At 32.4% G+C, this 15,439-nt stretch overlaps 2 protein-coding genes across 2 annotated transcripts; one reads left to right on the forward strand and one right to left on the reverse strand.

The window, feature by feature from the left end:
- The first annotated feature begins 4,002 nt into the window (after nt 1–4,002).
- LOC123891269 lies at nt 4,003–6,366 on the forward strand. The gene has a single exon (XM_045941106.1). The coding sequence runs from the start codon at nt 4,460–4,462 to the stop codon at nt 6,029–6,031; it is 1,572 nt and encodes a 523-aa protein (XP_045797062.1). The 5' UTR covers nt 4,003–4,459; the 3' UTR covers nt 6,032–6,366.
- A 3,825-nt stretch (nt 6,367–10,191) lies between these two features.
- LOC123893214 (chlorophyllase-2-like) lies at nt 10,192–11,662 on the reverse strand. Its single transcript, XM_045943150.1, has 3 exons — nt 11,575–11,662; nt 11,324–11,478; nt 10,192–10,869 (listed from the first exon to the last, which is right to left on the reverse strand). The coding sequence occupies exons 1-3, from the start codon at nt 11,660–11,662 to the stop codon at nt 10,192–10,194; spliced, it is 921 nt and encodes a 306-aa protein (XP_045799106.1).
- Between the last annotated feature and the right edge of the window lie 3,777 nt (nt 11,663–15,439).

Below are 15,439 nucleotides of genomic sequence, written 5' to 3' on the forward strand. Positions count from 1 at the left end.
TGGTTTTATTTGGATTTCATATTATTTGTTTTGAATTAAGTGAAAATTGATTGTTAAAATTAATTTAACAATTAATCAATACGACACATGCTCAATAGAAGATTATAACCAATAATAATACTTTAGCCGGAAGCAAAATAAACATACGAGCACGCGCATAAACTATTATCTACGACATGTTTATTTGTTAAAGATATCATAAATACTTGCGTGAACAAAACATTGATGTAGCCGTATTAAGAAATGTAATTAATGATGTATGGAAAAGAGAAATTATGGGCTGATGTACAAAATTATCCTTCATTTATGATAAGGAAAAAATAAATTGAAGAATTGAAATAGTAGAAGAGAGTAATAAATAGTTATAGGTATAATAGGAAAAATAACATTAAATATTTCATTGGTAATGTAAAGCGACTTATAATTTGGTACAAATTTTTTTCCTCAAAGTGACTTATAATTTGGTTCGGAGGGGTAATGAACAAGTAATATAGTGAGACACGTCTTACATTATTAGATCAATATACACTTGATCTAATACTTCTTTTTCTTTCACCACAAGTTTAATTTGGTTCGGGGTCAGTTTTGACATCAAGTGGTTCCAATCCCCTCCGATCGCAGTTGCGAGAAATCGAACTATAGTCCTCCCTACCAAGTTCAGCGTCAATCACCATTAAACCAACCAACTATTAACAAAAACTCGCGTTCATGACTTAATGAGAAAATCTAGATGGCTCTCCTTCTAATCCAAGACAAAAGTCTTGTTATGATGAATCTTTTCAATTGAATGAACCAATCGTTAGTTTATCCCGTGATGATTGACATTAAATTTGGTAGTGACAACCAAAGTTCAATTTCCTTAAAACCATTTAATAACATAATTGTCCCCGAATCAGATTCAACTTTCCAGCTAATGAAAAAAAATCATTTCAATTGAATGCTACCAAAAGCAAAACTACCCGTGTCCCCACTCTTTGTTTTTTCCTCTTCATTCCACCCTGGTTCCTGTATTTGTAAGTTCTTTCTTAATCGCAAAGCACAATGTTGGCTTAAATATAATTTTCATTCTTATCGATTGCTTGTTTCAGTTTCTTTTTTCTTTTTTTTTATTTTGTTATTTATTCTTTTCAAATATTGAACTCTTTTTTTCTAAACAAGATTATCTATACATCAAAGGACAAAATATGATTCACCTTTATCCTTTGTTTATATCTCTTTATTATATTAATATATATATATATATATATATATATATATATATATATATATATACACAAAAATTAGGAGTATTGAATTTCATTTTTAAAGGAAATAATTAAGTGATCTTTCAAAATAAAAAATGGTTTACTTGAAACTAAAAATCATATTGTTTATCCCAGTGGCGAATTCATGACCCTGAGTTAGGGGTGCAAACTTTTTTAACATTTTCGTTCCTATAAAAAGAATTTCATGTTTTCATTTCTAAAAAGTTTATGTTAAATTTTTAGTCCATAATGACCAATTTTTGTTCTTTTTAATGTTAATTTTATGATCCTTTTATGTTCAAAATGTACATATTTTATGTTAAACCTATATAAATCTATGTCATACATGTTCAATAAATATCAAAGACATGTTAAAATTTAACAACCAATTTTTTTTTTTTTTGGGAATGAAAATATGTGTTGTTTTTATAGGAACGGAAATCAAAATTTGTTAATTTTATCGAGACGAAAAAGATATTTATGCTAAATTAAAACATAAACTTAGTAAAAAAACTAAATATAAATATTTAAATTGTAGCGAGTTCATATGTATAATAGACTGGTTTCGGTTAAATCTTGTTATTCTTGTTTATTATCTTTAAAACAGGTTGACAGCTTGGATGCTAAAGTATTGGATGTCATTCAAAGGTTGTGGAGAACGAATATTCCATCTAAGATTAAAATTTTTGGGTGGCGGTTACTGTGTTTTTTGTGTTTTTTGATATGCCTCATGATATGCCTTGTGTTTTTTGTTTTCAGCAAATTGAGGACGGCACACATCTTTTCTTTTTGTGTCGATTCAGTAAGGAAGTATGGCGCAATGTTCTCCTTTGGCTTCGACATTCTTTTCAACTGGGAGTCGAAGGTACGAAACAGTTTTTGTTATTTGGTGATCTGTTTAAAGCAAAAGATAATGGGTGGGTTCGTCACTTAGTTTGGTTGGTAACCACTTGGAATATATGGAAATACATGAATAATGCTATCTTCAAATGACCCATCCAGGACGCGTCGTCGTTATTAGAGGATATTAAACTTTTTTCTTGGCTATGGTTTTCTCGTCGTTATGGCCGTAATGCTTGTATTCCATTTTCTAGTTGGTGTTTAGACCCGGTGTCTTGTATTCAAAGTTCTTGACTTTTTGATGTCAGTTGTAAGGGTTTGAGTACCCCTTGTACTCCTTATAATAATATTCTTTGCTTATAAAAAAAATTATAACAGTCAATTGTGCATGCAATATGCATAATCATCAATCACTGTAGCTAATTGGTTAGGGTATTTGTCTATTAACTGAAGGAGAATGGGGCTGATACTGCATGGCCGTGTTTTGTCAATTTAAATAAGAATTTTTTAGAATAACTGCAACAAAATAATAAAAGAGAAAAATGTATATGTGGAGAAATATTTGATTCTTATTGGATGTTAATGTAAAATTAATTTATACTGATAGAGTATATCCATTAAACTATAATAAAATACTGTTAAAAATATTAAAATGATCGTCTCCACGAATATTAATGATTCTACGGTGGCATAGCTCCATCTTCCCTTCAAACTATGGGTAGCAGGATGTTTAGCAATAGGATACCCTTACTTAAGTAAATCTGCACTTGGGCATAGTATAGGTTTGCCACTTATCAATGTATGAATGAATGGTGGTGGTGATCTAACGAGGAAGGGTCCAGTGCAAGGTGCAACTTAAAATTTTGAGGGGTGCAAATATAAATAAAGTTTGATAACATATGCAATTATCAAAATTTGAGTGGATGCACTTGCACACTCTGGGCTGAGTGTGGGTCTGCCCCTAGTTTATTCGTTAGTTTATCAATTTTTAAAGTTAGTAATGATTTTGCAAGCAACTGCAAAATGGTCCTTTTCTATTTTGAAGATTTTAAATACTAAATTGCGTAATCAAATGCATGATGAATTTATGAATGATTGTTTTATGACTTATATTGAAAAAAAAGGGTGTTTAACAAAGTTGATTATATATATTGTAATTTTTTGAAATATATATTATAATTATAATTATTAATAAAATTTTAAGAGTTGACCACAAATCCTAGTTCAATTGGCAGAAATGTCGAAATTGCTAGTGTTGGACGTCAGGACTGAGGTTCGAACCCCGATCACTCCACTTTATGTGTGTGAGTTTTCAAATACTTTATTATTTCGTCTATCAACAAAAATAATAAAAAAAATATAGGAGACTGATACCGCTCCATATTTATAAAACATATAAATTGACAATCATAATATATACATGTAAATTTAAGTTGAATAAGTTATTTCTTGAAGAAAAAAAATTAAAACAGTATATAATAATATTTTACCTTTATTTATTCATCTACCATAAAAAAAACTAAAAATACTGTAATCAAAATGTAATGTCTTCAATCATTCATCGATCAATATTGTTTTTTCGACACATTTTTAACTCTTGTAGATATGTTTCATATACACTTAAGAAGTGTATAAGAAAAGAAAAAAATTGGGACACTTATCCGACACGTGTCGTATAAGTGTCTTACAGGTGTCGGACACGAATCAAATGAGTGTCAAAGTAAATAAAAAAATTAACTTTTTTGGACATCAATCTGAGCTATTCAACATAGATCGTACAAGTGTTATACGAGTATGAGACACCAATACATGTCAAACACTGCGAGACGGTTAATTGTTCTCTTTGGCGCTCTCTCTTTTTCTTTTGTCAAAACACTCTCTTAAAATTTCAAATCCAATAGATTTATCATTTATGTGTCAAAAAAAGCAAAAAATCCAATAGATTCTCTTATAAAATTACAAGAGATTGATCCTCGTAAATTAGGAAACTTTTTCCAATATAGAAATCCGAAAAAGACTAAACTCCTCCATCCACGCATCACAAACCGCTTCACTTTACTCACACTTTCCCTCTCCACTCTCTTTTATTCTTCTTCTACCATCATCACTGAGTCACACACTCCCGAGTCACTCACGGGCTCACTCTTCACTTCCCCAAACACACAAACCTTAAACCTCATTCTTTCTCAAAAACCATGCGCTGTTCCCGTTTTACCCCTCGCCTTTTTCTCTATTTCCCAATCTCTACCACCGAACCAAAACCCTTAATCGGAGCAAACCATACTTCATCAAGATTCTGCTCCCGATAAAATAAACTCTAATTTTTTTTAATTGTTTTTTTTTTTATTTTTTATTATAGTTTAAATTTTTCTATTATGAAAAAGAAGTGCACAGTGGCTTCCATGGAACATACCGCAGCGAAACCTAGCTCTGTCCGGAACCTTCTAATACGGTTACTTCTCTCCGGCGTATTCATCATCGCTATTCGTTTCGCTTACGTCATCTCCATCGCCGGCGAGTCATGTAACGTCGCCGATTTCTGCTTCTTCTCACTTCCGGAGACATTCAGTCTCGCTATTTCCGGTAATGATCCTATCTCCGTTGACTCAGGTCCCGGCGCCGGCCGTGGTAATTCATCGTTATCGGAGCTTTATTCTAGCAAGGAGTGGCTTGACAGTGTGAGTTTCTACTCGTCGGTTTTTCATGATTTGATCGGCGGCGGTTACCTTTCGCCGGAGTCGAAGTCTCTCTGCGTTGAAACGCCGACCGGACGGGATGTTTTCGCTCTGAGGGAAATCGGCGTCAAAAACGCCATCGGAATCTCGAAGAAATCAGTAAAGCCGCTTGTGAAATCAGGAACCGGTGAGCGGATTCCGTTCGGTGACGGTTACTTTGATTTTGTGTTTTCCGGTGAAGGCTCGTTCGCGAGGTCGGCGAAGCCGGCTGTTTTCGCAGCAGAGATTGCTCGGACGCTGAAACCGGAAGGATTTGCGGTATTTCATTTCACAAACCCTAAAGATACTTATAGTTTCAATTCATTCCTTGATTTGTTTCATTGTTTCAAAGTAGTGAAATTGCATGTTTTAGAAGGGTTTGATTCTTCAATGCCTTATATACATGAAACTGTATTGAAAAATGAGTGTGTTGATTATGGTTCTGGTAAATTTGACAGTGATTATTATTCACATTCAAATGGAAATTGTTATGTTCCTGGTTATAAGAAAGATTTGATTAGGATTGCTGAGCCTTTGATTGAAACGGAACCGTTGAAACCATGGATTACATTGAAAAGGAATATAATGAACATAAAGTATCTTTCTTCAATGGTTGATATAAGTTTCAAAAATAGGTATTTGTATGTTGATGTTGGAGCTAGAAGCTATGGTTCTAGTATAGGATCTTGGTTTAGGAAACAGTATCCTAAACAGAACAAGACATTTCATGTGTATGCTATTGAAGCTGATAAGACTTTCCATAAGGAGTATGGGATGAAGAAAGGGCTTACTTTGATTCCTTATGCTGCTTGGGTGAAGAATGAGACTTTGGCTTTTGAGATTCATCGTGATCCAGGGGAGCATGTGTCAGTTAAAGGAAGAGGAATGGGTAGGATTCAACCTTTGCAGATGACAGGGAAGGAGTTTGATGGGGAGGTGGAGAAGATGCAGGGATTTGATTTTGCTAATTGGTTGAAGAACACGGTTTCAAAGAATGATTTTGTTGTGATGAAAATGGATGTGGAGGGTACTGAATTTGATCTCATTCCGAGGTTGTTTGAAACTGGGGCGATATGTTTGATAGATGAGATTTTCCTTGAATGCCATTACAATAGGTGGCAGAGATGTTGTCCTGGGCAGAGGAGTTCAAAGTATGAGAAAACATATGATCAATGCTTGGAGCTCTTCAATTCTCTTCGACAAAGTGGAATTCTTGTTCATCAATGGTTTTAATTGCATGATAGGTGAAATTCTTCTATACTTGTTCCGTAACACTATTGTTTTCAAATATATCACTTCCCATCCTCCCTTTTTTCCCCACACAATAGAAATTAGAGAATATTACCTTGTTTCAAATTTCTTTCCATGCAAACATTGGAATTGAAAATCAATGCATTTCTTGAAATTAACTGTATTCTCTGCTCATATGTCATCTTTGATTTACCTTGTATAGATATGGAAATTGATAACTAGATTCTGTCATCTCTTATTTGCTTATACTCTGAAGAGAATTTGATTGTTCTATTTTTATATTTTTTTGGAATAAATTTGATTGTTCTATTTTGTCAGTTTGGTTTTATTATATGTACATTAAAACTGTTAGGGGATTTTAAGGTCAGAGGCTTTTCACTTGAAAGTGTGTGACAGTTTTCTTTACGTTCATTGCCATAAATGGGAAACAGTGTTGATTTGTGAGACTTGAAGTCAAGTATTCCTTTGTTAATTTCCTAAAATTGTTAATTTTGAGACAAATTCATAAATAGTCAAATCATACTTACTTGAACGGGAAGCAAGCACCTAAAAATAACTCCTAAGTAGGGTAGGAGGATAGAAAGCTAAATCATTGACATTGTTATTGCATCCAACTTTGATGCTAAACTGCTAATTGCAGGGATAGGCTCTCTTTTTCAATGAATAATCCTAACAGCAATGTTATTTAGTATGATGGAAACTGCTAGCTAACGAAACACGCCAATGATACATGTACAATTTTGATTGGAGAGATGTTAAAAGAACCAATCACTGTTATAATAATTGTTTCCCTGAACCCTCTAGCCGAGTTTTCTGCCTTTGGTATAAAGAGCAGAGAGGGTGTGAGAAATAGAGAGATAGCCAAGTTCTCTACCTTTAGGTAACTTAACACGTAAAGAGGAGAGAGGGTGTGTGAAATAGAAGGCAAAAACCGTTTTGTATTTCCTGCTATCAATTTTCAAAGTGAGATTGGGTCCAAATGGATTTCACTCAATAATACTGTTTTGAAAAGAGTGTTGGAAAGAAAAAGGATTATCAGCATCTCTCTCTCTTTTCTTTGAATTTAGTTGGTATTTAGAAAAGGGAAAGGAAGATATTAGATGTCATTTAAGTAACATCAGTGTGAGACTTTACCAGTTTTGTTTAAATAAGATGTATTCCAGTAGTAGTGTTGCATGATTGTTGAAATGTCATTTTCTTTTATTAGAAGCTAGTAAGCATTGACATGATTTCCACGGGTATAGTGTTATGCTATTTTTGGCACTATAAAAGGTTAAATTGTAAACATTAAGATTGATACACATGATTGGACCTTCTGTTTACACTGTAGTAATTTGAGTTCAAATTTAGATTTTTTTTTCAATTTGTAGGTTATAATTATATGATGGTGTATCTCTCTTAGACTTTGTATGATGGTGTATTTCTCTTGATCTTATTTTTTTTTTTATTATTTAAAAATGTTTAAATTGTAAGCTTATATTTTGAAGTGTTTTGTACTATTTTTATTTAATGTTTTTAGTGGTTTTTTTAGTGGCTGTACAGTTAATAAGATGCAAGAGGGACTTTGATGTTGCTAGTTGTGGTGAGATGCTATATTTTGGAATGCTTCTTTCTTTGTAGCTTTTTTTTTGTGCTTTTTCCCTTTATTAGGTTCACTATCCCTAGCGGGTGACTTTCAACTCTGTGGGGTTGCCACAAAGGTGTTAATTAAAGAAAGACTAAAAAAACCAATAATTGATTAATTTAAGTAGTAAGAAATTTAGATTTCTTCAACAAATGAAAGAATTCATTTTGTATGTTCTACAAATTTTCTGATGAATATTAGTGACTGTCAAATAACGGTAAAAATTTCATATCTATGCATATAATATGCTAACTAAAGAAAGAAAGAACAATACTAAGCACTAGAAAAATATCATAATGTGTGGCTTCTATTATTGTTTGGTGACAGCAGCAACCAAAATAAGTTAATTATGAGTTGCAACTTAGCTGGAGCAAATAAGATTCCACATTGATATGAAACACATCACATGGTAGCAAATGAAAAGGGAAAAACAACGATGGAAATAAATATCTTGGTATTTTCTTACTAGTAATCATTTTATGGGAGAGATGGATGGTGATGGTGAAAGAAGTGGTAAGGTTCTCATTGCAATAAATTACCAAAATGTCTTTTTCAACCAAAAAAATAAATAAATAATTTTTTAAATTCTTTAACAAATATTCTAAGGGAACATCTTAATAAGATCATCTTTTAACAAGGTCGCCTTGGTAATTTTAGGAGTTGATATTGACACCTCATTTTTGCAACTACATTTATTAAAAATATATTTTCAAACAAAAAAAATTGTCTGTAAATTAGTTTCCAGAATAAGAATATAATTAAGCTTATACACATTGGAAGATAAACTTTTAGAAGGTCTGTAGTGGCAAAGATCAGGTGTCGAAATCATCCTCCATTAAATTTTGTGGTTCAGATTTCCGAGTTCCTTCTTGCCAATGTAATATATTTTGTGGTTCAGATTTCAGAATTCTTTCTTTCCAATGTAAATATTGGTAAATAGTTTAGAAGTACATCAAGTTTAATAGTGTATTGTCTTCTAGATATACCTTCCAAATTCCAATGATAAATCAGGTGAGATTTACTTTTGCCACCCTACTGGATTTCAGACGCGTTCTACAAGATTATTAAAATACCTCCATCCGCTACTTAAGTAGCGGATTCTACATTTAAAATCTTGAAAATTTCATGGTAGGAGGGTTTTTTTTCTCTCTCAAAAAACTCATTTTATAACATCTGCTACTTAAATGAGAAATTTTCATGTTAGGGGAGTGTTTTTTTCTCAAATTTTGTTAACGTCCGCTACTTAAGTAGAGAATTAATCCGCTATTTAAGTAGAGAACTTGTAAAAATCTTGAATTTTCATGTAGGGTGTTTTTCCTCAAGATTTCTCATTTTACGTCCGCTACTTAAGTAGGGGAAGGGTAAAATGGGAAAGGCGTAGGGCGCGTGAGTAACCGATAGGGTGACACAAGTAAATCTTAATCACATATTAAGAGTTTTTCTTTTTTAGGGTAAAATGTACTCCCTCCAATTCGTAACACTTTATAAGCAAAAATGTACATTTTAGGTTCATTGTATATTTAGTGAATATGGTCTATATTATAGTAGACTCGGAAGAGCACGTGTCCTCATCATGAGGAGTACGTGGGAAATATGCGCGATGACATGGGCAATAAGGTCATGTCCTTGTTGGGTCGTCCTTGACATCCTAACAGGAGTGGATTTGGGCTAGTCTTTAGGCCCAATCCAAAATAGGAGCCCCCAAGTCGTTGCTCCTAGACATAAGAATAATGACTTTATGATTAGCTCGCGCATCGAGGAGAATCACTTATAAGTTTGTTGTAACTCTGCTCGCGGATACGAAGTGATGTTCATGAGCGTTTAAGGGCTTACGAAGATGAGATATTCTAGCGTGCTCGTAAAGGGCTTTGCGAGACACCCACGAGGAGGAGCTCGTTGGAGCTTTATTTTGCTCTCCTCGCGAGGAGACGTTCGTGAGAATTAGCGTTCACTTCAATTGATATTATGCAATTTACTTCTACTCAAATCATGAGAGTTAGCATAAAATATTATATTTATTGTTTGTTAAATTCGATCATTAGGCTTGCTGGACCAATATTAGTTTGTGTGCTGGTCATGATTTGAGTTGGGTCGCGACAACTTATTTAAATATGTTCATATAAAATAAACTTTTAATCATGCTAACAATCGTTATTAGGCTCTCAAAATGTCAGACTCATAACTAGAAAATAATCTTATGACATGCTACAAGTCAGACTTAGTCCTTAAATTTTTTTGACATATTAGACTTAGACCTTGCAAATTCTAACTTGACCCAGCCTATTTCCACCCCTAAGTCTACCATATTCCTAATGATACTTTGAAACACGATTCATCAGAGTGTTGTTTTAATTATTAAAAAATTTCAATATTTGAATTTGAAATTAACTCCAACATGACTTTTTATATATCTCAAAACATGATGTTCATGTAAAATGCATAGAGATAGTTATTGTCTCATTAGTTGGCATGAATGCCCAACGAAAACATATACTTTATTTTATATCTTTTCTTAATTTCATACAATATAATCAAATTTCATCTCCAAAGGTACACTCACATTCTTGTCTCTTATAGCCAATAAGTCCACATTATCACCAACTATATAAGCTTTCAAGAATGCAACCATAACTCCTCCAACAAATTTCCTTATAGGTTTCCTTGATTGTCCATTCTTACAAAAACAATAACTCAATTTCCCTTTACCTCCCTTAGTATCATCATCCATCATATCATTATGACCATAATGCTCAGCCACAAAATGCCAAGATGGTTTGTTACATTCATTAAAAAAATTCTCGTGATTGACACCTATAGGTGAACAAGGAGGGAACAAAAGGTTCTTTTTTAAATCACCTAAACCAGAACCAATAACTAGTGTTGCCATATCAAAGTTAAATGAATGAGGAACATAAGTGAGAATTTGTGGTGATGTATGTATTCCTGTTTCTGGTCCATCAATTGGATCAACTCCTATTATGGCTGAAAATTTTAAATCAGTTGTGATGTTTAATTTTCTTAGAGCAATAGCAAATGATGTTTTACCGCCGCAACTATGTCCACCAAGTGCTAACTTATCAAGATTTGGTATTATGTTTGATGGAAGAATCTTGCTAAGTCCTTTAAATAACCAATTTGTTATTGCAACTACCGAGTAAATCTCACCATTTATATTTGGTAAATCCACTTCATACAACTGAGATTGAAAAAAAAAAAACTTTTATTTCACCAAAATGTAACTATATTGAAAAAAAATGTGCTGTAAGAAAATATAAGAGTAAAATCATATTTAAACTTTATAATTTATAAACAGTACTAATATACCATTGTAATAATATTACAAGAAATTATTAACTATGAGACATGTCATTTCTAAGATATATACACTTCCTTATCGTGTATATTAAGTGTTCTAAATTTATATATTTAACAAGAAGACACATTGTTTAAATATGGCTTAAATAAGTTTTTTGTCTTTAAGAATATAAATAAATGTGATTTAAGTCCCCCAAAAAAAAAGTTATTGGTCAATAATGACCAATTTATGTTCATATTAATTTCAAGGTTATGACCATTTTATGTTCTAGAAGTGCTTCTTGCAAACAAGATAAGATATTACCTACATATTTAAATGTCAAACAGGAACTAACCTGAGGAGTAACCACGATGAAACCATGAGAAGCCACATGTTGAATAAGTTGAGAATAAAAGGAGTTGTACATAAGATAACCATGCAAGAAAAGTAGAAGTGGAAATTCTCCACCTTCAATAGGAGTTGCTATCAAAAGAGATTTTGGTGGTGGAACTGATCAACACATGTCAATAATTAGATACATAACTACAAAAAGAAAGTTATAATTAAATTAAGGAGATATTATAATAGAAAAGACCAAAATTGTACCATATTGTGTATGTGAAAATGAATCTACCATTAGCAACTGAGTAGTGTAATTGTCAGTCTCAAATACATTAGTAAGAGAAGAACCCATAATTTGATGATAATATAAGTCTATGGTTTGGCTTTTATATAGTCTTGTTTAATTGGATATTTTGGTAAAAGATCTTGGTGACATTTATTTTTTATCAAAAGATGTTGGTAATTTATTAAATAGATGGTTTTGTTGGGCTTAAAGTAGCTGACAGATCCACCAACAATAAATTGGTCTAAGTGTAAGGATTTTGAGTCATTTACGCATGTGGTCAGAAGTTATCTTAAACACTGATGCAAAAAAATCTGCTATGACACAGATGGAGAGACGATGAAATGACGAAACAACGAGACAATGAGGAGGTGTGTGGCTGTGTATAGAGAAAGGAGGAAAATTCCATCCTTGTAAAGAAAAATAAGTCTGTGATTGTTGCAACATGTTTCGCGGTCGTTATTGTTGTTGTTGTAATTATTATTATTATACATGATGTTTGAAGATTGATTCATAACTGCTCATATATGCATGGAAAAGTTTGGTTGAGAGAGATCGATTAACTCACCTTGTGTGTCTCATATGTTCTACGACAAAGATTAGTCAACTCTATCGTAGTGGAAACTTCGTACTTATAACATAACGGTGACAAAAAGAAAGTAACTGAAGAGCCAATAAAAAGATTTTGGAGGCATGAAATGATTGACTATAAACATAAAATACAAATGTAGTAACAAAATTTTATAAATATGCTTATCTTATTTTACAAGTGTAAATTGGATCCTAAAATGGTCAATCAATTGGTCTTGAACAGTACGGACAAATAATGTAAATAGAAATAGAACTTAAATTGTATAAAAGTGAGTTGCATGAATTTGACAATTAATACTATTGATGAGATTTGATTCAATTGATAACATGCAAATATATTTGCTCTCTTGGGCAATAGCACACTTTGTTATAATATATATATATATATATATATATATATATATATATATATATATATATATATATATATATATATATATATATATATATATATATATTTGCTCCCTCTCTCACACTGAGTAATTTGTTCGATTTTACAAAGATGGCGAGATGAAATAGATAAACGCCGAGACAATGAGGTGTTGTATGTCAGTGTGTGGAGACCGTTGTAAATAAAAATAAGTTTTTGTTTGTTGCAACAAGCTTCGCCGGTTGGTGTTGTTAGTTGTTATTATTATTATTATTATTATTATTATTATTATTATTATTATTATTATTATTACCAATACTGTTGTTGTTACTATTACTCTTAATGTTGCTATTACTATTATTGTTGTTGTTATTGTTATTGTTGCTTGGCTCAGGTTGCCTGTTGCATGTTGCTATTATTATTATTATTGTTAGTGTCAGTATATTGAAAGTTACTGTTAAAATTTTAGACCTGCAACTAATATTATTAAAGAATAGTGTGTACTGTGTTGCATGTTAATGTCAGTAAATTGAAGCATATAAAACGCTGTCTTCTTGTTATGTTATAATGGTATGTTGCCTGTTGAGTAACTTTTTTCATCATAACATTTTCAACTATTTTCAACTTTTCATTTCTAATCTAAATTAATAATGTCTTCTACAAACTTAATCTAATTTTTCATTTACTAAAGAAAACATATTTTTTAAATAAGTACGGTACCCACGACACGCGCCGAAGTTGCGCCACGTGTGGAAGCACTGATATCCCGCTATTTATGATAACAATAAGAACTGATGCAATTATCTTAAAAACTTATGCAAAGAAGTCTGCTACGATATAGATGACTTGACGATGAAACGGGGAACAGTTAGACAATGAGGTGGTGTATAGAGAAGAAGGGAGGAAAACTTCTGTTGTTGTAAAGAAAAATAAGTTGGTGTTTGTTGTAGCAGGCTTCAATGTTGTTGTTGTTATTATATTTCCAATTATGCATGTTGTTTGAAGTTTGATTCCTAACTGCTCATATGTATGAAAAAGTTCGGTTGAGAGAGATTAAATAACATATTCTACACCAAAGATTAGCCACCCTTATCGGTAATGGAAACTTCATACTTATAACATAACATGATGACAAAAAAGAGAGTAACTAAACGGCCCTATAAAAAGATTTTGGAGGAATAAAATAATTGACTAGACATAAAATACATATTTAGTAACAAAATTTTATAAATATGTTGACTTTATTTTACAAGTGCAAATTGGAACCTAAAGTGGTCGATGATTTGGTATTGAACAACACAGACAAGTAATGTAAATAGAAATTAAATTGTATAAAAGTCAGTTGCATGGATTTGACGATTAATACTATTGATGTGATTTAATTCAATTGATAACATGCAAATTTATTTGCTCCCTCTCTCTCACAATGAGTAATTTGTTCGACTTTACAATGAGGTGTTGTATGTCGGTGTGTGGAGACCGTTGTAAATAAAAACAAGTTTTTGTTTGTTGCAACAAGCTTCGCCGTTGGTTTTGTTATTGTTGTTATTAGTATTATTATTATTACTACCAATACTGTTGTTGTTACTATTACTCTTAATGTTGCTATTACTATTATTGTTATTGTTATTATTGAAGTAGCAAAGTTTTTCACAAGAAAGGGGGGTTTGAATTGTGAACCTTTAAAAATTGTCCTTTTAAAAATTAGATATCAAAACATATGTTAGAATGATCTCAGAATAAATAGTATAAGTTAAGAGAATGATCTTAGAATGATCTCTGAGCTGCAAACAAAACAATAAGTGATTTGTGTGTTTGTGTTTGCATAAAATTGATATGAGTTTAAGGGAGAGAGAAGAGGCACAATAATTTTATCCTGGTTCACCCCTTAATACTATGAAGGTGTGAAAACACAAGAAGGGGGGGGTTGAATTGTGTTTTAGCTAAGTTAAAACTTTTTCAAGTTCTTAACTTAACTAAGTTAGCAGCGGATAAATCACACACAATATAACAAGAGAGAGAGAGAAATCACACAAGCAATTTATACTGGTTCCTCTCACAAAACGAGAGTAGTCCAGTCCCCTTGCACTTCCAAGGGATTTCACTATAATCACACAAGATTACACCTGCTCAAGCACACAAGCAAGAGACTTCTCAACAATGCTCAAGCACACAAGCTTAAGACTTCACACTTAAGCACACAAGCTTAAGTTTCACACTTAAGCACACAAGCTTAAGTTTCCTCAAGTAAATAGTAAAGTATATAAAAATATACAAATACTCTTAGATGAACCTAAATAGAGCAAATACAAATATTACAGAGTATTTGGCTAAAGTGCAAAAACACTTGAGAAAGGTTCAGAGCTTGTATATCACAGAGTTCAGAGTTTGTTCAGCGCACGTTCAATTCTTGATAATTGTATATATGTTGCAGCTGATCCTTCTAGTATATATACCACTAGAAAAGAGTCGTTGCAAAAGGAGCCGTTGGAGTTGATAACCTTTTGTCTTCAAGCAGTCTGTCTTGATGCAGTTTGGTTGTATCCAAAACTAAGAAAGAGTTTCAGTTACTTTGACTACTGCAGAGTGGACTTTCCTTATTCAGCTAACAAAACTGAAAACCCACGTTCTCAAAAGAGAACAGACAAACTGAGGGTAGCTGAACTGATCAGGCTTGAAAGGTCCTTTTCTCCATTGGTAGAAGAGTTGACTGGTGAAGGGAATCTTCACAGCTTTCAAAGAGATCTTCAGACTTTGATGAAGCTTAGTAGTCAGTCAAGAAGTTCTGAAGACTTCATCCTCTGAAGGTTGTAACTTCTGAAGTCTAACATCTTCTGAGCGCTTGTGAACTTCTGAATTCACATCCTCTGAACTTTATTCAGAGC

Source organism: Trifolium pratense, linkage group LG6, assembly GCF_020283565.1.
Source record: "Trifolium pratense cultivar HEN17-A07 linkage group LG6, ARS_RC_1.1, whole genome shotgun sequence".
Lineage (NCBI taxonomy): Eukaryota > Viridiplantae > Streptophyta > Magnoliopsida > Fabales > Fabaceae > Trifolium > Trifolium pratense.